Source organism: Megascapheus bottae, chromosome 4 (assembly GCF_031878675.1).
Source record: "Megascapheus bottae isolate mThoBot1 chromosome 4, mThoBot2.hap1, whole genome shotgun sequence".
NCBI lineage: Eukaryota > Metazoa > Chordata > Mammalia > Rodentia > Geomyidae > Megascapheus > Megascapheus bottae.
Genome location: NC_143512.1, coordinates 85,949,393 through 85,972,315, shown reverse-complemented (window position 1 = coordinate 85,972,315; position 22,923 = coordinate 85,949,393). Strand labels below are relative to the sequence as shown.

At 51.0% G+C, this 22,923-nt stretch overlaps 1 protein-coding gene across 4 annotated transcripts in view; it reads left to right on the top strand.

Moving 5' to 3' along the window:
- The first annotated feature begins 96 nt into the window (after positions 1–96).
- Cep72 (centrosomal protein 72) overlaps positions 97–22,923 on the top strand; it is a 34,434-nt gene continuing 11,607 nt past the window's right edge. Inside the window, exons 1-10 of one of the 4 annotated variants that reach the window (XM_090332166.1) lie at positions 97–253; positions 3,689–3,735; positions 6,968–7,160; positions 9,951–10,059; positions 14,266–14,444; positions 16,638–16,826; positions 18,214–18,512; positions 19,341–19,479; positions 20,155–20,351; positions 22,647–22,773. In XM_090332166.1, the coding sequence (XP_090188292.1) occupies positions 175–253; positions 3,689–3,735; positions 6,968–7,160; positions 9,951–10,059; positions 14,266–14,444; positions 16,638–16,826; positions 18,214–18,512; positions 19,341–19,479; positions 20,155–20,351; positions 22,647–22,773 (1,558 nt within the window). In that variant the 5' untranslated portion in view covers positions 97–174. Of the gene's footprint in view, positions 254–3,607; positions 3,736–6,967; positions 7,161–9,950; positions 10,060–14,265; positions 14,445–16,637; positions 16,827–18,213; positions 18,513–19,340; positions 19,480–20,154; positions 20,352–22,646; positions 22,774–22,923 lie in introns of all 4 variants that reach the window. The other 3 variants (XM_090332165.1, XM_090332164.1, XM_090332167.1) reach the window with 3 other exon arrangements.

Sequence of the window (22,923 nt, the reverse complement as noted above, 5' to 3'; positions counted from 1 at the left end):
GTGGTGCCCGCAGCCCTCAGCTCCGCCCCGCCCCGCCGGCGGCCCCGCCCCCTCCTCCGCCCCGCCCCGCCTGCGGCCCCGCCCCCTCCTCCGCCCCGCCCCGTCGGCGGCCCCGCCCCTCCCGCGTCCCTCTCCTGCGCAAGCGCGGCGCGCCGGCCTCCCGCGTTTGAAGCCATGGCGCCGGCCCCGCGGCTGGTGCTGTGTGAGGAGACGGTCCGGGAGCGCAGCGGCCTCGCTCCCCACCGCGACCTGGGTGCGCGGCCGGCCGGCCGGGGCGGCGGGCTGGCGGAGGCGGGGCGGCGGCGGCCTCGCACGCGGCCTCTCCTCGGAGAGCGGCGGAGGCTCCAGAGGGCCGCGGCCAAACGGCCGCCGGCGGGGCGGGGAGGACGGGGGGAGGGGGGAGGAGGACGGGGGGAGGGGGAGGGGAGGACGGGGGGAGGATGAGGGGGGCGGAGGGGAGGATGAGGGGGGGACGGGGGAGGATGAGGGGGGGACGGGGGGAGGATGAGGGGGGACGGAGGGGGAGGATGAGGGGGGGACGGGAGAGGATGAGGGAGGACGGGGGAGGATGAGGGGGGACGGAGGGAGGATGAGGGGGGACGGAGAAGTGGGGGACGGAGAAGAGGATGAGGGGGGACGGAGAAGAGGATGAGGGGGGACGGAGAAGAGGATGAGGGGACGGAGAAGAGGATGAGGGGGGACGGAGAGGAGGATGAGGGGGGACGGAGAGGAGGATGGGGGGGACGGAGAGGAGGATGGGGGGGACGGAGAGGAGGATGGGGGGGGGACGGAGAGGAGGATGGGGGGGGGACGGAGAGGAGGATGGGGGGATGGAGAAGAGGATGAGGGGATGGAGAAGAGGATGGGGGGACGGAGAAGAGGATGGGGGGACGGAGAAGAGGATGAGGGGACGGAGAAGAGGATGAGGTGGGATGGAGAAGAGGATGGGGGGGACGGAGGGGAGGATGAGGGGGGACGGAGAGGGCCAGAGGGACAGCCAGGGGAGGACAGAGGGGGGGAAGATGGGGGGATGGAGGGGAGGATGAGGGGGAGGGGGACGGAGAGGGCCAGAGGGACAGCCGGGGGATGATGGAGGGGAGGATGGGGGGAGGATGAGGGGGGGACGGAGGGGAGGATGAGGGGGGTTGGAGGGGAGGATGGAGAGGGGCAGAGGGACAGCCAGGGGAGGGGGGGGAGGACGGTGGTGTTGGCGGCATCCGGGGAGCCACAGCTCTGCCCTCAGCGCAGGCTTTGCATTGCATTGCTTCTGGGTGCAGGGTGGCCTGGCCGGCCGCTGTGGACAGCAGGGCGTCTCTTCACTTCTGGGCGCAGGGTGGCCCGGCCGGCCGCTGTGGACAGCAGGGCGTCTCTTCACTTCTGGGCGCAGGGTGGCCCGGCCGGCCGCTGTGGACAGCAGGGCGTCTCTTCACTTCTGGGTGCAGGGTGGCCTGGCCGGCCGCTGTGGACAGCAGGGCGTCTCTTCACTTCTGGGCGCAGGGTGGCCTGGCCGGCCGCTGTGGACAACAGGGCGTCTTTTCACTGCAGTGTGAGGTGATTGGAAGAGCTCAGGTCAGCTCTCCTGCTGAGGTGACCCCGTGGCTGCATCAGGACAGAAGTCAGGGTCCCCGTGTAGACCCAGGTGTTGTCAGCACTCGGCTGTCCCGGGCCCTGCTGGCCTCTGCCCGCAGGAGGGGACCTGGCTGTGTCTTTGGTACTGATGGCACTTGCTTTGGAGGTGTAGGAAATGCATCTCGACTTCTCAGCACACACTCCCGAGCTTGCCGCTCCGTCATTCTGCGTCAGAGTCATCCAGTGCTTGACCAGTTCACGTGTGTCCAGGCTGTCTGGATATAGTAGGGGAGTGTAGGTTAGAAGTCCTTAGACTACATGGCTCTCTCTCTCCTGTGGTTTTGTCTGATCTTTGCGTCTTTGAATAGGGTTTTGCTGTGTAGTCCAGGCGGGCCTTGAACGTATCCCTCCTTTCCTCAGCACCCCACGTGCCTGGAATACAAGCACGAGCAGCCACAACCAGTGTCACATCCCATTTTAATCTCAAGACTTATTTTTATTTTTCTATTTTTATTTTTGCCAGTCCTGGACTTAAGCTCAGGGCCTGAGCACTGTCCTTGGATTTTTCTCAAGGCTAGCGCTCTACCACTTGAGCCCCAGCACTACTTCTGGCTTTTTCTAAGTATGTGGTACCAAGGAATCGAACCCAGGTCTTCGTGCATGCTAGGCAAGCACTCTACCACTAGGCCACACTCCCAGCCCAAGACTTGCTTTTTTTTTTTTTTTTTTGCCGGTCCTGGGCTTGAGCTCAGGGCCTGAGCACTGTCCTTGGACTTTCTCAAGGCTAGAGCTCTACCACTTGAGCCTCAGCACCACTTCCAGCTTTTAGCTATGTATGTGGTACTGAGGAATCGAACCCGGGTCTTCATGCATGCTAGGCAAGCACTTTAACGACTAGGCCAAACTCCCGGCCCAAGACTTATTTTTAAATGTTAGTTTTCCTAGGAAAGTGGTTGCCACATTCAGGCCCACACTTTTTTTATTATAGAAATTTATTTCCCTGGTGGCATTTGTGACAACTGAGTTCAGAGCCTTGAGGAGGCCAAGCATTTGCTGTCCAAGAAGTCGGTGGCTTTGGGCTCTAAGGTGTGATTGTACCCAGGCAGTGAGGCTGTAGCTGATTGCAAAGAATGGAGACAGGGTTGTTGGGGATATTCCTGGGAAGTAGAGGGGATTGGAGGGAGAAGCAGCCAGGGAAGAATTAGAGATATTGTGGAGAAAATAAGCTAAAACTTAAAATGAGTTGTGCTGTTTTTCTAAGTGGCTCTTTTGTAAATTATGCAGCAACTACATCATTGTAGGGACTCAGGAAATACAGAAATGCATAAGGAAAAAGATTTGTTCTCCGGTAGTATAAATGTATTAACATGTTACACTTTAATATCATCTGTGGATTATTCAGTGACATTTGTTAAAAAATGGAAAGACCGATTCTGTACGGTGGCATTCACCTATAAACTGAGCCCTTGGAGTGCAGAAGGGGAAAGCACTAAAAGTCTGGGCTGTGTAGAGAGTCTCAATCAACAAAGAGCAGGAAGGGCTACTCAGGACCATCAGGGCATGCGCGGAGACCACTGCAGTGGTGCTTTCAGTGTGCAGGAGTGGTTGGGTTCAATTCCCAATACAGCTGGGTCCAGAGGGCAAGGGACACTGCTGTGCAGCAGGCCTCGGACGCTCAGGGGTGAGGACAGATGTCACCTGGAGAGTGTGACAGGAAAAGGGCCTGGTGGGTCCTGAGGGGTGAGACAGGGCCGGCCTTGGCGAGCACTTCCCCGGTGTGTCCGCGTGTCCTGAGGGCTCAGGAGCCAGACGACAGCAGAGGCTTCCTCCTGAGGGGTGAGACAGGGCTGGCCTTGGTGAGCACTTCCCAGTGTGTCCGAGTGTCCTGAGGGCTCAGGAGCCAGACGACAGCAGAGGCTTCCTCCTGAGGGGTGAGACAGGGCCAGGCCTTGGCGAGCACTTCCCGGTGTGTCTGCTGTATTTCTAAAGACTTCTCGTGGCTTTTTAAAATTAACACCTTACACTTTTTTATTCTTAGCTGAGCTTCAGTCGTTATCTATCCCTGGAACATACCAAGAGAAGATAACTCACTTAGGGAATTCTCTGATGCATTTGACAGGTCTGAAGTCCCTAGATCTCTCAAGAAACTCACTGGTTAGTCTTGAGGTGAGTTTATCAGTGTAAGTGGAAAATAAGTTTATGGTTTAAAAAACCCATACTGTTCTATAAACTGTGCACGTAACACTTGCAGTGATTCTAAGTGTCGTGACAATGTTTACCGCCAAGTAAACATCATAGTAAGTCTCCGAACCACTGGAGTAAAAAGCCGTAACTTTCTGAAGATGAATTCTCTTTAAAGGGAGTGAAACAAGACCCCGAATCCTCACATGTACTTGCCACCCTTCCCATTCCCTCGTCAGCTGTATTTTTTCTTATTTTATATCCACTTGGACCTCCTGCACTAAATAGCAACGAGTAAGCCCAGGGCTTGTTGCAGCTTGGCCGGTGAGCAGGTAGGTATCTAGTTGTAAAGAGGGAACAAATCACTCGATGGGATCGGGGTATGGCTCAAGTGGCAGAGCACCTGCCTAACAACTGCACAACCTTGAGTTCAAATTCAAGTACCACCAGAAAATAAATACAAAAGAAAAGTCACTAAATGTTGGGGACTGACTGTGGGGTCAGTGACCGTGACTGTGGGGTCAGTGACCTTGGACCCACACAATTGAGTACACAAGGAAGTAAGCTCTTATCATGATTTTGGGCTGTGTCAATAGCTTCTCATTTAACCTGGCTTGGCGTGGGCATTGCGTCACCCAATGTCCTATTTGTCCACAAGAAAAGCAACGCCCTGGGGGTCTAGCATCCCGAGAATGCCGCTGACCTCTATATTTTAGAAATTCAGTAATAGTCTTTTCTTGAGGAGCGGCGGCTAAAGTAAGGCCTTGTACATGGGAGGGTCCAATATCAGCACACAGTGAAATAAAGTCCGTGATTCCTCCCTTATTCCTATGGGGTCTGATAGCCGCCTGACAGGCGGCGTTGGCATTTTCATAGGCTATGTGTCTAACTATACTCTTCCTTGCATTCTCATCTTGTACTAGGCAGTCTGCAGTCTCCATTAATCGAGACAAAAATTCTAGATAAGGTTCATTCGGTCCCTGTTTAACTTCTACTAGATTTTTGTACGATTGGAATTGCGTAACTTTTTCCAAGCCTCTCTCGCCGCAGCATTTATTTGTAAATAGGCCTCCTTTGCATAACCCAATTGATCTTCGGTGTTTTTATAGGTTCCCTCTCCTAACAACTGATCAACAGTGTAAGGCAGGTTCTTAGACCTATTTGTTTCAATTTTAGCCCGACACTGTGCAGTGAACTCTGTCTCCCATAATAAGTACTCTCCTGCACTAAAGCATGCTCTGGCAAGCCGCTTCCAGTCATTTGGGCATGCAATACCAGCACATGCGGCCTCCAATATTACTTGAGTAAAAGGGGCAGTTGGCCCATATTGGGAGCAGGCATTTTTTAAATCCTGTAATAGTTTAACAGGAACAGGTTGATGGTATACTTGTTCATCATGATCAACTAAACTAGGGAAGCATCGAGGCCCTGAAATACCTTCCCTCTCTCTAGCAGCCTGAGTCAGGTTTAATTGCGATGCACTGTGCCTGGTTGTAGTGCCTGTTAAAAGGGACTTGTTGCTAGGGCCTTTAGGCTTGCCTAAAGGTTGAGAAAGGGATTGAGGCCGTAAGGCTGCAGCCGGAGGCGGTGGGTGTGAGGGGTAAGGTTTAGAATCAGACACCATAGTGGCCTGAGGGTCATATTTCTTTCCTACTTCTGGGGGGGCTCTCTGCTCTGTCCCCATTTTCGATAGAAGATGTAGCATTTCTTCTAACTTCTTCTCTATCGTAGCCACCCGGCCCTCCAATGACTCATCATAACTTTCCTCCTTGGTATTCAAACCTGAATTCTGATACTCAATATCTACTGGTTGTTGTTCCCTTTTCAAGATCTCACTTAGACTCTCTTGGGCTGCGGCATATGGCTCAGCCTCAGGTTTTTCAGAAGGGTCCTTTAACTCATAAAGTTCCCTTAATTCAAGATTAAGTTCAGCATCTTCATGTAGAGGATCTATGTATTCACTTACTAAATTCCATACAGTAGTAGCCTCTACTGGGGTCTTTTCGGGGCCATATACATCATAATAATCTTGAATTCCTTTTCCTATCCGCTGCCAGGCTTTTTGGAATTCCTCCTCTATAGACCTCGGGCATGCCTCCTCGACAAACTGTAGGAAGCTCTGAAGCACCCCCTTTTCCACCCACGTTCCGTGGGCTTCAAATAGGCCTGTTAAGATCGGTAGAAATAACCCATGGCTATTAGCTTGACCCATAATTTTTACTCCTGACTATACACTCTCTTAAGATCCTCTCTTAATAGTCCTACGATGTGTTACTCACCACAGGGAGGGGTCCTTCACCTTCGTCCCAGATTTTCAGGGTCCCTGTTCGGGCGCCAGATGCCGGGGCCAACCGGCAGCAAACCAGGGTTCGCAGATTGGGATTCCTGAAATAGGGGGCAAGGACTAGGAAAAAATAGAAGAGAGACAAACAGATGGGGTTCAGGAGGGCTACAGCCCAAATCAGGAGCCACAGCTTAAGAAGCCTGTAGCCCAAGACCGTAGCCCCGTTTATTTCCAGTTCTGAATCTTAAATACACATCTTTAAACTAGGGAACTGCCAGGGGCTACATTCGTACAAACAGTATCAAGTCTGAAATAGGTTGAATGAGAAGCTATCAAGTCCCAAACAGGTTAAATGAGAAGCTATTGACACAGCCCAAAATCATGATAAGAGCTTACTTCCTTGTGTACTCAATTGTGTGGGTCCAAGGTCACTGACCCCACAGTCACGGTCACTGACCCCACAGTCAGTCCCCAACAACTAAACAGTAAAGGTTGCATGGGCAAGTCCTGCTTGTGGGAGCATTTCACAGAGGTTTCAGTGAGAGGCTCCAGCCTGGATAGAAATATAAGATGCCACGACCTGTGGCTTCAGAACCTCCGGGTGATGCAGGCTCCAGGTAGGCCCTGAGCTGGCTCATCTCGTAACCTCTCATGCATCAGTCTCTTAATGTGAAAAGTGGAGCAGTATTTTGACCCTGTCATATTGTTTGCAGTGAAATTGTTGAAAACACCTTGACGCCTACTGGACACTTAGGAGAAAGTCACGTTTTAAAGTACCATACGGACTTGGTACTCCTGTATTCAGAAGACCCACATAGTTTTCCTGTGAAAAACAGACTTTTATAGATGAGAATGTGTTCTGTTTTTGTGCTTCTGATGGCAGCTTGGTTTACTTTGCAGTGTAAACGGATCTACCTCTTTTCTCATTAACAGGGCATTCAGTACCTGACCTCCCTAGAGAGCCTCAATCTCTATTACAACTGTATTTCCTCGCTGGCAGAGGTTTTCCGGCTCCACTCCTTAACTGAACTCCAGGATGTGGACTTCCGGCTGAACCCTGTCGTGAAAAATGAGTCTGACTACCGCCTGTTTGTGGTGCATATGCTCCCCAAGCTCCAGCAGCTCGGTAGGCTGTGCTGTGGGGTGGCCTGGAGAGGGAGTTGATTCTTTTTTTGTATTGTGTATAGACACAGCTCAGGTCTTCACCTTGAGAATAGGTCATCATTGGAAGACCTCCAAAAGGGCCTCAGGGGCCTGCCAACCAGAATTATGAGTTTACAGGGTGGTCCCTTGATGAATGTCTGTACACGTTCAGGATCGGGGATTCGTAAGTACTTCCTGACATTTCTGTTGTTACTGAAACCAGACTTCCTCCTTAATATTGGTTATTCTTCAAAAGCAGACTCAATCTGGGTACCAGTGGCTTACGCCTGTATTCCTAGTTATTCAGTGAGCTGAGATCTCAGCTCACGTAGAAAGTCCATGAGGCTCTTTACTCCAATTAGCTGCCATAAAAGCCAAAAATGGACCTGTGGCTCAAGTGGTAGAGTGCTAGCTAGCCTTGAGCACAAAAGAGCTCAGGGGCAGCAACTACCCCTGGAGTTCAAGCCCCAGCTCAGCACAGAAAAAAATTAAAAGAATTAACAGAAGGTACTTTCTTCACTCACAGCAAATGTCATGAGTAAGTGTGATGTTTACCAACTGGGTATTGTTCACATTCCTTTGGAAAGTTAAGATATAAACGTCAGTTTGAAATCTAGAACAGCAAGAAGGGAGCTGGTGCAGCTTGAGTATGTGGACTCCTGTCAGTATGCAGACCGTCATAGTCTGGGCTGACAGCTTTGGCTTCATATTGAATGTGAGCACAGCCGGATTCCCTCAGACAGTCTACTCACTGGCCTCCCAGCCTCTGCCCTGCCCCAGGGGGTTAGGCATTGTCAGCCAGCCCTGTTCTCTACAGAGAAAGCTGGTCACAGGTCTTGGTCTCAGTGAAAGACTACACTGGTACTGCCCAGGTCCAACACACTGTAGATGAAAGGCTACCATTGTCTCTAGACTCCATATCCTGAATTTCAGTTTTGACGAAAATCTCAGCAGCAGTTATGGGATGGGTGTCCAGGACATGGTTCATCATTAGATCATGTGTGCCAGGGCAGGTACACTTGGTACAGAGAACACTGTTTAGTTTAAACTCTGCTTGGAATTTCCATGTTTAATTTGAAGATGCTTAGAATAAGTGCTTTCGCTCTGGTTTTTACTTGAATCTTACACCAAGTAACTACAAGCTGATGAATGGGAGCATTTTTCCATTACCACTTTTAGATTCAGAATCTTACGATGTTTATATAGGGAGGAAATTAGACTTAACCTCCCAAAGGTATTTCCAGACACAATGAAGGAACATGGAAATGGAAGTCATCAGAAGCATCTTGCCCACAGGGCTGGGAGTGTGGCCTAGTGGTAGAGTGCTTGCCTAGCATGCACAAAAACCCAGGTTCGATTCCTCAGTACCACATACATAGAAAAGCTGGAAGTGGTGCTGTGGCTCAAGTAGCAGAGTACTAGCCTTGAGAAAGCCCAAGGGCAATGCTCAGGCCCTGAGTTCAAGCCCCAGGACTGGCAAAAAAATAAATGAGAATCTTGCCTCCCCATCGGCAGGCATCTGAGAAGACATTCCGTTCTGTGTGGGCCTGAGGCCCCCTCAGGTCCAGTCCTGAGGGGGCATATTGGTCCTGGCTGTGGGTGGCTAGTTGGAAGGCCCTTGAGGGATGCAGAGGAGGGTGGGACGGATGGTCAGGGGAGCTGTGGGAGGGAGCAGTCGGGCCATCAAGAGAAGGTGTGGAGTAAGGTACTAGAGCCAGCCCTCATCTCGTTCAGGGAAGGCACCTGCCCCTCCATGCCGAGGTGGAGGTGGAGATCTGAGGGTGAGGAGAGCCGAGTGAGGCGAGCAGGAGAAAGGAGTGCTGTGTCTCCTGGGATGTCAGTGCAGGACTGTGACCTGACGCTTCATGCGAATGCTTGCTTTTCTGCTTTGACAGTTACTGTAGCATGACTTATTGGGTCGTTTCTCACCGTTGCGATGGTTTTTCAGTGAGTGTCATAGAGAAATGATCTGTAGGAGGTGGTAAAGGACCTCAAGCACAACTTCAGATCTGTAAGAAATTATGTGTCGAGTTTCATCCTCTCCTGTGTGTGGAGAGGTTCTAAGCTCTCTTGGTGGAGTCTTTTCTGAGGGCCAGTGGGACTTGCTTGTCTTGGGACCCAGCCTGGAGGACTTTAGGATGCATGCCCTAAGAGAACACTCAAAGTCCAGTTCGTCCTATTCTCCACACAATGGTTTTTCCTGCCAGTCCTGGGTCTGGAACTCTGGGTGTGGGCACTGTCCCTGTCCTTTGTGTTCAAGGCTAGTGCTCTGCCACTTGAGCCACAGCTCCACCTCCAGCTTTTTGAGGTTAATGAGAGACAGGAGGCTCACAAACTTTCTGCCTTAGCAGGCGTTGAACCACAGTCCTCAAATCTCAGCCTCCTGCCCAAATAGGATCACAGGCATGGTCTCCAGTGCCCAGCCATACTGACTTGTTAGTGTGCCATGTGACAGGTCTGACCCAGCATCTGATGTGCACATTGGAGAAGCACAGGCATGAGCATGCATCTCACCAGTGCACTGCTTTTCCGTCAGGCAGCAGCCTTTGCCCACAGCACCTTTGGAGTCCTAAGTTTTACCAGAGTAGGCATTGCAAGAAAGTTAGTGTGGCCCCTAAAGCCCAGACATCCTAGAATGGGTTTGCAGTTAATGAGAAAAGGACAGGATTGGAGAGCGCTGGAGGAATAGAGCCTTTCTGCACTGAGCTGCAGGGGAAGGCAAGCGCTGTCACTCAGCTCTCCTATTCACAGTTCTCTGGAACTTTCTCCCTAGATGACCGTCCAGTGAGAGAGAGTGAACGGAAGGCTTCCCAACTGCATTTTGCACCAGAGGACCTGCCCTGTATGAAGGAAGGCTTTGCAGCCACGTCGACAGTTGGAAGGTATGAAAGGGTGTCGTGGTAAGCCAGGTTGTTCTCAGGCTTACCTTTTGATCACTTTCTTTGCTAACTTTAAGAAGCCAAATTTTACCCTGAGATTTCATCAACTCAATTGTATCTTCAGGTTCCACTCTCATTATTCCGGCTCTTGGACTGTTTCTACCATTTCTGCAGGGACATCCTCCATGGAAGTCTTTAACTCCTCATAGTTCTCCATGAGGTTGGCATCAGCTTCTTCTATGCATCTTTTTTTTTTTTTTTGGTGGATCATGGGGCTTGAACTTGGCCTACCCCTGGGCCTGGGCATTGTCCCTGAGCTCTTCAGCTCAAGGCTATGGCTCTACCCATGAATCAAGCCCCACTTCCCATTTTCTAGGGGTTAATTGGAGATAAGAGTCTCAGGTCCTTTTGTGCTTGAACTGGCTTTGAACCCTGATCCTCAGATCTCAGCCTCCTGAGTAGCTAGGACGGCAGGCGTGAGCCACCACACCTGGCTTTCTTCCATCTTTTAGCGTTGATATTTTTGCTGGCTTCATGAATAACATGTTTTCGTGTATGTGTGTGTGTGTGTGTGTGTGTGTGTGTCTGTCTGTCTGTGTCTGTGTCTGTGTCTGTGTCTGTGTGCATGTGTGTGTCTGTGTCTGTGTGCATGTGTGTGTTTTGCACAAACTTAGGACCTCCTACTCTCACTTGGCTCTCAGTCAAGGCCGGTGCTCTACCACCTGAGCTGCATCTCAGTTTTTGCTGGGCAATTGGTGGTAAGAGTGTCATAGACTTTTCTGCCCAGGCTCTGTTTGAACTGTGATCCTCAGATCTTAGATTCTCAAGTAGCTAGGACTATAGACATGAACTACCAGCTTCTGGCTCACATGTATGTTTAATGGGGATTTCTTTCAGTTCTCCCTCTTTCCCCAATCCACCCAAGAAATCATTATCTGTGGCAGCTATATCCTTATAAAGTGTATTTTGTACTCCTTGATGTAGGGGCTGCAGAATGACTATCTCACGGTATCTCACCAGTGCTTGTGGGTGGACATGTACACTATTGATGAGTGGTAATATTTTGAAAGGAATTCTTTTCCTCTGAGCAATAGTGGCTCTCAACAGTGGATTTAAAATATTGAGTGAGCCCTATTGTTAGCAGGTGTGCTGTCATCCAGGGTGTTTTGTCACTTTATGGAGAACAGGCAGAGTAATGGCCTGAGAATATTCAGAATGGTAAATGAGCATTTGCTCCATCCTAAGTCACCTGCTGCAGGGGCCTCTGGAGAGAGGCTTTGAAACCAGATGCCGTGGTTTGCATTTGGAAGCTTGTGTGTTGACATGAACCTATTAAGAAATGGTAGGACTTTGTTGAAAAGGGTCAGGTCACTGAAGTGTGCACTTGAGAGATGTTGGGAACCGTCCTTCCTTTCTCTTTTCCCTTGCTGGCCTCCTGTGTGCCATGCCATGGTGTACCACTCACCACAGGCTCAGGCAGCAGTGGTAAGGGACCATGGGCCGACACAACCTTCCCTCCTCCTGTGTGTTGGACCTTTCCATGGCTTAGCACTGTTGTTTACTCCAACTGACACTGGGCTTCAGGCAGCAGCTGGTCATCAGCATTAGCTTGTGTTACACAGTCCCACCCCAGGCAGCTTTAGATGTATGCGACTGTGGGTTAGGTGGCTGGGTCCTCCAGGGACAGAGCACAACAGTAATTAATTGTGTTACCTGCTCTGGGCCCTGAAGCCCTGTTAGTAGTGTCTCCAGGTGATGAGCTGGGAGCAGTAAGATCAGACCCTCCTGTTCCCTTTTTGCCTGGGTTGCTGTAGGCTTGGCTTTCTTCTAAAATTCCAAAAGTGTTGATTCACACATATTCTCTTCTTTTTGTTTTATTTTGTTCTTTTTCTTTTTTTTTTTTTTTTTTTTTTTGCCAGTCAGGGCCTGAGCACTGTCCTTGGACTTTCTCAAGGCTAGCACTCTACCACTTGAGCCTCAGCACCCCTTCTGGCTTTTTGCTATGTATGTGGGGTACCGAGGAATCAAACCCAGGTCTTCGTGCATGCTAGGCAAGCACTTTGCCACTAGGCCAAACTCCCGGCTCCCATATTTTGTTCTTATGGAGCTATAGAAGTTGGCATTCTTTCCCTACCACTTTACTGACTTCACTTTGAATACATTTTTTTTTTTCCAGTCCTGGGCTTGATCTCAGGGCCTGAGCACTGTCCTTGGCCTTTCTCAAGGCTAGAGCTCTGCCACTTGAGCCTCAGTACCACTTCTGGCTTTTTTCTATGTATGTGGTACCAAGGAATCGAACCCGGGTCTTTATGCATGCTAGGCAAGCACTTTAACCACTAGGCCAAACTCCCGGCCCATTGAATACATTTTTGATATTTAAATCTACATGGATATTTCAGCTAGGTTCCTCTTTTGTCATAACCTATAGGAAAAAAGCAAGACTTTTATTCATAGTTGGAATAAAGTATTCTAACCAAGAAATATCAGAATTGTTTTCTGGATTTACTTGTTTAAACAGTTCACAAAATTTGATAGTTATATAGCTTTCAGATATCTCAGGGACTGATTGAGAGGAGAGAAAGGCCCTGCCTACACACTCTCCAGTGGAACCACGGCCATCAAAGGACTCCTGCTTTCTCTGGCAGATACAAAGACACTGATGTTCTATGTAAGATTACTAGTCAAACCACACGTCTGTTTCACCCTCAGGTGATTAGACTAGCATGTAACTCTTACCGGAGTAAGCTCTTGAGATTCCCTGATGATGTTTTGCACAGAACTGTCTGAGTTTCCAGAGCCTTTGGTAGTAGTATTTTCCTGCAGATGAGAGCCATCTGTCTCTAGTAGCTGCCTGACTAAGACATGAGAACTGAAGACCCATCTCCACACCCAGGGTGACCATGTACAGTAGCGCCTACGTTAGGCTCAGAGTTCAGGTACTGTGGCCAGACCCGACCTGAGCCACAGACCCCTCTCAGTTGTGCAGAAGCAGGCACCATACCTGTGAACAGCCTCTTCAGGCCTGTATTCATAGGCTACGTTGGGGACCTATGTTTTTTTTCTAGGCCTGGGCTTGAACTCAGGACCGGGGCACTGTCCTTTCTGCTCAAGGCTAGTGCTCTGCCACTTGAGCCACAGTGCTGCTTTCAGCCTTTTCTGTATATGGTACTGAGGAATCGAACCCAGGGCTTCGTGCATGCTAGTGGGCCATGCTCCCAGCACCTGGGGACCTATTTGGAGAGCAGCCTCTTTAGCCTTATTGGAAGGGGGGACTTTTTGGATATATTCGTCTTTGTACAGAGGAGACTTGTCACGTTCTAACACCTTACACTTGAGTGTTGGAAGTAGTTTCTCTTAGTGTAAAAATAGACACTAGGAATGTGGTAGGTTCTTTTTGTTCCTGTTTTTGTTTTTATCAACATGGAAAGTTTTGACTTATTTTTGTCAGTTGTGAGGCTTGAACTCAGGGCCTGGGTGCTGTCCCTGAGCTCTTAGCTAAAGGCAAGCACTCTACCACTTTGAGCCATTGCTGCATTTCTATAGTTTTTGAGTGGTTAATTGGAAATAAGAGTCTCGGGGAACTTTTTTTGTCCAGACTGGCTTTGAACCATGATCCTCAGATCTCTCCCTCCTGAGTAGCTGGGCTTATAGGTGTGAGCCACTGACACCTAGATTTAACTTTTTTTTTTTTTAACCAGTACTGGGACTTTGGCCCAGAGACCTCATAGTTGCTTGATTTTCTTGCTCACATCTGGCACTCTATCATTTGAGCCACATCTCTAGCATGGCTTTTTTCCCCTGGATAATTGGAGAAGGAATGTGGTAGACTTTTCTGCCCAGGTTGGCTTTGAACTGATTCTCCAGATCTCTGCCTCCTAAGTAACTAGGATAGGCATAAGCCCCTCGTGCACAATTATTTTAGCTTTCTTCATCCCATATATTTCATTCTGGGTGTGTTACTTAAAGAGCGAGTTGAGTATTAACCTGCAAGAGAATTGTGGAGGAAAATTGTGCCTTTTCTAAGCCAGTTTAATTCTGGAGTGGTGGGGGTGGTGAGGTCTCAGGACCTCACTGTTCGTGGCCTGCTGTCTTGGTTGAGACCCTTCTGCAGTCTCCTTCTCCCTTCTCCACAGCTCCACTAAGCTCATCCTGGCATTGTGGATGTCCTCTGCAGGTTGCTGACACAGACTCACTTTCATTCCATTGCAGACCACACCACTCCAGAGCCCGGTGCACTGATGCTTTGGCCAAGAAGTGTCTGGTCATGGATGAAGATGATGAGGCCGTCCTGAATCTTATTGCTGAGTGTGAGTGGGACCTAAGCAACCCTCCTGGCAGCACAAGCGCCAGCCAGAAGGAACTTGAGGCCGACCTGCAGCTTGCTCAGGGTATGTGCTCCCTAGGGACCTGAGTCAGGCAACACTTGCTTCATCACAGCAGTCGTGCTGGGTTTAAAGTGCTGAGTACCACGGGAATGTCTCTGCACTGGGAATGCGGAGGGCAGCTAACGTGGAATAGTTGTAAGTTTCAGTTGTAGACATGAAACTTAGGTGTCCCTAGCTAGTGGAGCTGGTGTCTCCTTTGGCACAGAGACTTAGAGTCTCTTGGCTCTTACAGAGTGACGCTCTGCGGCTGCACATTAGCACGTTAGAGCCCTCTGGGAATGTGAGGGACAGTGCAGACATTGCCGCAGGCTCTTCGTATGTGTTCGGTTCCATTATAAGTCTCTGAAAGCATTTCATGAAAACAAGATGTGGCAGCCCCCGTTTGGGCTGAAATCCCAGGCTGGCCCGGTCACTTGAGGAATGTCCTCCCAACACTGTCCCCAGCCCTGTTTGTCACACTCTTCTTGAGAATGTGTGTGTGCTATAGCACCAACAGTTTCCATTTGTGTTTTTGTGAAGACTAACAATGTAGAAATGTTGGTCGTTTGTTTCTCTTCTTCAGTGTCACTCGAAATTCACTTGTGCCTGCTCTGTTGTTAAGTGACCTCACTTCTTTTCTTGGTAATGAGTTATACATTGCAGTTCTTTATGGATCTGGAATCCAGATTGTTGATCAGATAGAAGTAATTTGGATTTTTTTCCCATTCCATGGCTTGCTTTTCATTTTTCTAACAACGCTTCAAACAACTGATGTTTTAACTTCAATAAAGTGTAATTTGTCATTTTTTTTTTCTTCAGCGGTTTGTAGTAGTATTGTGTGGTGTATCTTGTAGGGAGGTCTTCTTCTATGCTATTTAGGAGGATTCTCTCTTGCTTTTTACATCTGCACTGTGTGGTTCAAATGCCTGTAAGCACATTGTATTGATTAAGCAAATTATTTACGCTATGTGAGATCCCTGGGTGATCCAGTGCTGTGTGTGTGAGATTCTTGGGTGATCCAGTGCTGTGTGTGTGGGATCCCTGGGTGATCCAGTGTTGTGTGTGAAAGAAATCCCTAGGTGATCCAGTGCTGTGTGTGTGCGAGATCCCTGGGTGATCCAGTGCTGTGTGTATGAGATTCTTGGGTGATCCAGTGCTGTGTGTGTGAGATCCCTGGGTGAGCCAGTGTTGTGTGTGTGAGATCCCTGGGTGATCCAGTGCTGTGTGTGTGTGGGATCCTTGGGTGAGCCAGTGCTGTGTGTGTGAGATCCCTGGGTGATCCAGTGCTGTGTGTGGGATCCCTGGGTGATCTAGTGCTGTATGTGTGAGATCCCTGGGTGATCCAGTGCTGTGGGGGGATCCCTGGGTGATCCAGTGCTGTGTGTGAGATCCCTGGGTGATCCAGTACTGTGTATGTGAGATCCATGGGTGATCCAGTGCTGTGTGTGAGATCCCTGGGTGGTCCAGTACTGTGTATGTGAGATCCCTGGGTGATCCAGTGCTGTGGGGGATCCCTGGGTGATCCATTGCTGTGGAGGGGGATCCTTGGGGGATCCAGTGCTGTGTGTGTGAAATCCCTGGGTGATCCAGTGCTGTGTATGTAAGATCCCTGGGTGATCCACTGCTGTGGGGGGATCCCTGGGTGATCCAGTGCTGTGTGTGTGAGATCCCTGGGTGAGCCAGTGCTGTGCGTGTGAGATCCCTGGGTGATCCAGTGCTGTGCGTGTGAGATCCCTGGGTGATCCAGTGCTGTGCGTGTGAGATCCCTGGGTGAGCCAGTGCTGTGTGTGTGAGATCCCTGGGTGAGCCAGTGCTGTGTGTGTGAGATCCCTGGGTGAGCCAATGTTGTGTGTGTGAGATCCCTGGGTGCCATTTGTTGCTCTCTGATTTTGTTATTGCCTTTACATTTGTTCAAAGTCGGTTGACCATGTCTGTTCCCCATTTTGCATTTTGTTTTTCTTTATATGCTGCCACCCTGTCTTGCTTACTGTCACTTTCGTGTAGCTTGAGTTGGGTCAAGTCCTGTGACATCAGCCCTTCCCAAGTAGAACCATCTGGAATTCACTTCAATGTTGTCTGCTGTACTATTAACTCACTCAGGCTTCATTGTCTTAATTGGTTTAAGGAAAGGATGCTTAATAAATGTCATATACTATCCCAAAATTAAAGTGTCGTATTTAACGGAACAAAATTTAAAATGTTTTTAATAAAATACAGAGTCCAGACATGTGTTGAGTCCCCCATCCATCGGTCAGCAGTGTGGGGACTTGGTGAGGAGGGGCCCTGAGAAGAAGAGAGGTTGCTCCGGAGGGCACTGCCCAGGACGACCGGCACCAGAGCAGTGCTGTGGGGAGCTTCCCCCCCAGCACGGGCGGGGGCCGCACGCCCGCTTCGTCCCGCTCCCAGGTGACCACTCCGTCCTGCCTGGCCCTCTCTTGGCCCTCAACACTCTCCAGCATCTGGTGTGACTTTGAGACATCTCTCCTGTTTCCTTTGTACTTATTTACAGAATTCTCCAAAATGTCCTAGGAAAAAATTAATCATACTAAAATTTACCATCTACCATATTTTAAGGACGCATGTGTGACAGTACTCAACTACTACTATAAACTTAGTTTCTAGTCTGCAAATACTTAAGTGGTTTTCCTCTGCAAACACATTCTTCCTCTGCTTCTTTCTCTTCTCCACTCCCTCTCTTACATGCACACTTTTTCTTAGGCCCAGGTGATGACAGTGCTAGTTTTTTTTTTCTCCTTTTGGTGGTACCTCACATTGTAAGTTTGTGATAGTACTGTATGACATGTGGCTTGGGGTAACAGGCCCCTGCCACAGTACCCAGCTATAGATGGAGAAGGAATTGTGAACTTTTCTACTTCCGCTGGCCTTGAGCTATGATGCTCCCATTCTTAGCCTCCTAAAGAACTAAGATTACATGCAAGAGCCACCAACACCCAGCTTAGAAGCTATGTTTTTAGTATGAGAAGTTGTCAAATTAAATTATGTAGAATTAATATATAATATATATCAATGCATCTGTGAGGTGTAACTATAAAAACATCTCCAGTGTGAGGTTGGACATAAAGGTTTGCGCCTGTCATCCCAGCCTCTCAGGAGGTGGAGATTGTGAGGGTCATGGTTGTAGGTCAGCCCATCTCAACAGACAGAAAATGTCCCCTACCAGGCATGTGGGAAACCTAGGCAGGAGTCTCGTAGTCCAGGTCACCTCAGGCAAAAAGTAGGAGATCTTACCTCAAAAGCAGCTAAAAGCAAAGGACTATTGGGGCCTAGCAGCTGAGAAGTCTCGAGTGCAAACCACCACTACCGAAGGATAAATGGAACAAACGAGTTGCTCAGGGTTGTTTGTGGGGCCTCGGAAGCAGGGCAGTCACGGGGTGGCTGTTCTGCGCTGAGCAGGGCCATTCCCCCACTCAGTATCACACCACTGTCACCGCCCCACTTTTAGTAGTGTGTAGCTAGCAGAGCTGCAGGGAGCACACTGGCATTGCAGCTCACGCGGTGCTGACGTTGGCAGTGGGCTTTGTTGAGGCACTGCCTCGGCACAAGCCTTGTAGAAGCCCTTCTGTCTGTTTCCTCTGGGCTCTGAGTTTTATCATGTTTGTCCTCTGTGCTTTGCCTCCTCCGTCCTCTGCCTCTATGTCTGCACATGTGCCTGCACCTGTCTTCATGGACCACACTTACGCATTCACTAATTCAGAATTAGAGTCCTGGCCTCTGAGCTCCAAAGCCTGGCTGTCAGGTGGAGGTATTCTAATGTGTGCTCTCTCCATTACAGAGTCCCTGGACGGAGAAGACTCGGTGTCCTCTTCTCCAATGCCAAGTTTGTCATCACAGAAAGTGCTAAATCCTCTGCCTGTTCCTGAAAAGTACAGGAAGCGAAGGGTGCCTGGTGGAAGGTTCCAGGTGCCCTCTGATCGAGAGTACCTGAGCAGCCTGGACAGAGATGATGGGCCCAACAGCTTGGAGGAGAGTCTCAGCAGACAGGACAGCTCGGAGACCCAGGTGGCCTTTTCCCACTCGGAGGCTCTAGAGGCTGAAGCGCAGACATCTCATGGCCCTAGTGATGCCAGAGTGGTGAGCGTGGGGCCTGCCTCGTTTCCACTGCGTGGACACTTGAGTGATGGGAGGGTCAGATCTCTTGTAATGCCACAGCTTGCATTTTCAGTCCCAAATGTGACCAGACTGAAAGTGTCTTGCAGGAGGACTCTGGTGCTTTGTGCTCCGTGCTGCTCCTGGCGCTCCTTCAGTGCTCTGTGCATTGATGTCAAAGCTGGAGTCAGTCGTGGTGGTCACCCCATTGTGAGAGAAGACCTGGAAGCGAATTTCCCAAAGGACTTAGCCCCAGTCCGGGCTTGACAGTCCCTCCTGCCCGGGGGACTCAGCAGCCCTCGGGAAGCTTTGAGACGTGATTACTGGATACTCAGAACAGGCTGGCATGACTCAGAACTGAAGGGCACGGATAGAGGGTGGAGGCGTAGGGATAGTTTTGCCGAGCCTGAGGCCAAAAGGGAACCTGGCATACCCTGGATATTGTGGTCCTGTTAGGTCACAGCTGGGCTTCCAGACTCTTGTAGAGAAAGTGACTAAAGAGATGCTAGCTCTCGAGGTTGCTCTGCAGATGGTGAACTGGGGTTCTGTTTTCACTTGTAGTCTTATCCTTTGTTTGTCTGTGGCCTCTGTCTCTGCCCTTCTGGATTGAGGGAGAGGAGGGACTCAGGAGGTCAGACCCCGTGCTGTACTGTTGTCCTCCTGCAGTCCCCTCAGGGACCCTGAAGCTGCCTTCACAGACGCCATTGCCACCCTTTCTGCAACCCCTCTGTGGGAAAGCCCACAGTGGTGTTGTGGAGGCCTTGTGTCTGCCATGAGCAGGAAAGCAGTTCCATGCTTATGTCTCCTTCACAGCAGTCTCCCAGACCACGCTCAGCAGCCATGCCTACACGAAGGGCAGCCCTGGAGACAGCGCTTTTGGGGGCCCTGCTTGATCTAGTGGACAGATGCTGGAAGGGCAGCGGGTCCCTGCAGAGCAATGAGACGTTCCTCGGTGAGTGTGGGTTGCCTCCACCGTCAGGTTCCCACCTGCAGGGCTAGGAGGGCCTCTGTGTGTGTGACCCTCCCAGGCTCCGGAGAGCTGGTCAACTGTCTCGGCGCTGGACCTCCCCACAGCAGCCGGGGTGTCTGTGGCTGGTGCCGAGAACACTGTCCACTGCTGGGCCTTTAATTATTGTGTCTTCACCTGGTGACTTGGAGCTCCTCTGTGTGCATTCAGCTGAGTGCAGGCACAGTGCAAAGAGGTCTGTGGTAACAGGACAGTCATAAAGGGAACTTGGGTCTCTTTCCTCCCCTCCACTGGAAGGAAAGTCAAGGTCAGGAGCACTCCAACCCCAGACAGAGCCTAGGCTCTGTGGATTAGTGTCCTCTGAAGTGCCAGACTTGCTGGTTAGCAGACACTGAAAAGGGGTGAGCCACGTGAGCCTCTGTGCCGTTGAGCTTCCCCATTGGTGCCCGCAGGACGAGACGTCATTCCCTTAACCCATGTGTGTCCACTGGGCCATTGTCCAGCCTTCTCCACTCTGCCGAGACCGTGGCAAGACAGAGGTGGTCTCAGCATGCTGTCTCTTTGTGTCCCTGCAGGCCCTCGGGGTTTTCAGGGCACCTGGTCACATGGTGCACATGTTTCTAGAATGTTCTTAACAACATTTCATTTTTTTACTTCCAGCCCAGGCAAAGCACATTTTGTCATCTGCTCAGGAGTTTGCATCAGCTCAGGACAGTGCGGCACTTGGGTCTGAAGGAATTAGCTACCTGGCCCTTGAAAACAAGACTCTGCAAAGCCGCCTGGCCGAACAGCAGCAGCAGTGCACCGCCATGATGAGTGAGGTGACAGCGGAACTCAGCAAGGCGCGGAAGGAGATGGTGAGTCCCCTCGAGGGCCTCTCCACTTCTTCCCGGGATGTGTGCACGGGCTGTGCCTCTGTGGGCCTGGTTTTGGCCAAGCTCTCCTGTCAGGATGGCTCCGGCGCTCTGCTGGCTGTGTTGTGTGCCCAGTCTCCATGGAAATGGAGAGCGGGCAGTGGCTGTGTCTCCAACCATCTGCCGCTGGTTCTGTCTCTTGTGTGGGAGAAGTGAGAGAGCAAGAGACGAGCCAGCTTCCTGCAGAGTCCTGTGTCCCCTCTGTCTCTTGGTGCAGGCTCCCCAGTCTCGATGGGTGAGGTAACTGGGTGGTCTTCGGGCTCCGCCCGGTCTCGCACCCAGGTGAATCTGCGAGAGTCCTCTGAGCCACCAGATAGCACATACGGGCACAACGAGACCAGACTTGGACCTGGCAGCCCAGGTCTTATGAAGTCGTGTTGTGCTGAAAGTACGGGGACAGTCTTCCTTTGGAGTCCACGCTAGGGGTCACATGAAAAGTGGACAGGCCACCGGGCAGTAGTGAACCTGGGGTTAGTTCCATGGCCCTGCCTCCTCTGACCCTCAGCGTGCACTGAGTTAGGACACTGTCACCAGCTTCTGCAGTGGACCCAGCGTAGCTGGACCCGGCACAGCTGGGCTGTTGAGGGACAGTGGCCTCATCGAGGGCCTGGTGGTTGGCAGGGATCCTTTTCCAGCTCCCTCACAGCAGGCCAAGGCTCATATGGGTCTCTGCCCAGAAAAGTGAGATGAGGGCGTTAGACCTTGCTCCCTCCTGCCTCTCTCTGCATTGGCCCAGCCTTCAGGGTGAGTACGTGAGGGCATGTGCATACCTCGGCAGTACCTGGCTTTGCCCTGATGCCAGGTCCTTATAAAACGGCACAAAAACAACACAGGACTGCCAGAATAAAAGCTCTTAGGTTGTCTGATAAGGGCTTTATTTTGTGAGATTTCATACACAGCCTCATTTTTAGAGAAAAAATAAAAGTGGAGTGATATTTCACATGCTGTGAAATCCCCTGCGTGTTCATAGGACTGCGTCTGGAGCGGGCTAGAGCACACTAAGCCTGGACCAGAGCACTAGAGAGCACGGGGTAGCACACTGGCCTGTCAAGAAGCCGGGGACACAGAGCCTGGCCACAGAGGACGCCTGGTCCTTCACCTCTGCGCAGCTCCCTGCCTCTGCTTCTCCAGATCTAGTCCTGGGTGACTCTCGCCCTGGACGGGAGGGTTCCGTCGGCAAGCATGGTCCAGAGCCCACGGGGTAGAACCACCTTGAAGGAATCTGGGGCAAGGAAGGGAGTGTGTGGACCAGCAGTCACTGCCTTCCAGGGAGGCCGGCAGCAAGCCCCAGTGGGCACCTCTGACAGAGCGCGTTCATGTGGTACTTCCTGTGGTCGCTGGGGTCGGAACCACGTGTCCTCCACACAGCTTTTGAGGCAGACACACCTGTCCATCCTGAGTGTGCTCAGTCCTCCTCGCCATAGCCTGGACTCCTGTGGAGGGGCCGTCCACTTCCTGACCCACACCCTGGGAAGGGGCTGCTGTGGAAGGACTTGGAGGAGGCACACGACAGGAATGGTCTTGGGCGGGCACTCACATGCGGCAGTGGCTTGTGGAGCACGAACCCGCTCGAGTCTCAGTGAGATGCAGACGCCGCTCTCCCCGGAGGAAAGCCCAGGTCCAGCACCTGGGAGTGCCTGCCAAGACCTGTGGCAAGTTTCACAGTGCCTTGGCAAAGGCTGTCATTGTGGGCGTCCCGGCCACAGCTGTGTAGCACCCTAGTGGATGCTCACCATTGTCTCCTACTTTGAAGACATCAAGAAGCCCGGGCCTCCGTTCTCACTGGTAATGAGTGTTGGCAAAAAGAGGAGCCTTCCCAGGGGAGGCTGCCACACCACTGGGGGGAGCACAGAGGCCCTGGGACCTCCAGTGACTATGAGAGCTTTGGGGGGAAGGGAGACCCCCTCCCCCGCACTGGGCCCGGGGGGGGGGGGGTGAGGGTGAGCTCAGTGAGGAAATGCTGCCGGGGGCCTCTCTTCTCACCCCACCCTTCCCACTGAGGGCTCAGGCCTGAACCGAGACCCGGGGGCCTCTCTTCTCACCCCACCCTTCCCACTGAGGGCTCAGGCCTGAACCGAGACCCAGGGGAAATGGACTTGGAAGCACAAGGTTTTTCTCTTCACATTGTGATCTGAATTATAAAAGAGAACCTGAAGTCTGGTGATTATTTGGATGTTTTATTTTCTAGTTGTGTTTTACCGACTTTGACTTCTCTAATGATATTTTCTGTGTTGTTAGGATACCTTGAGGCAACATTTAGACAAATCTTTGGAGGAAAATAGTAGCTTAAAATCACTTTTGTTCAGCATGAAAAAAGAAGTAAAAAATGCAGATACGTCAACTGCACTACATTTGCAAATCACTGGTGAGTTGACAGTTTCTTTGGTAACTACTTGGTTAAATTTAAGGGCTCAGCTGTAAAAGGGTCATTTTATGCTCTAGGTGACTTGCTTGAGCCGGCCAAGGGCAGCCAGACAGAGGGAGATGCTTCTAGTTCCCTTTGATTCTTTCACCT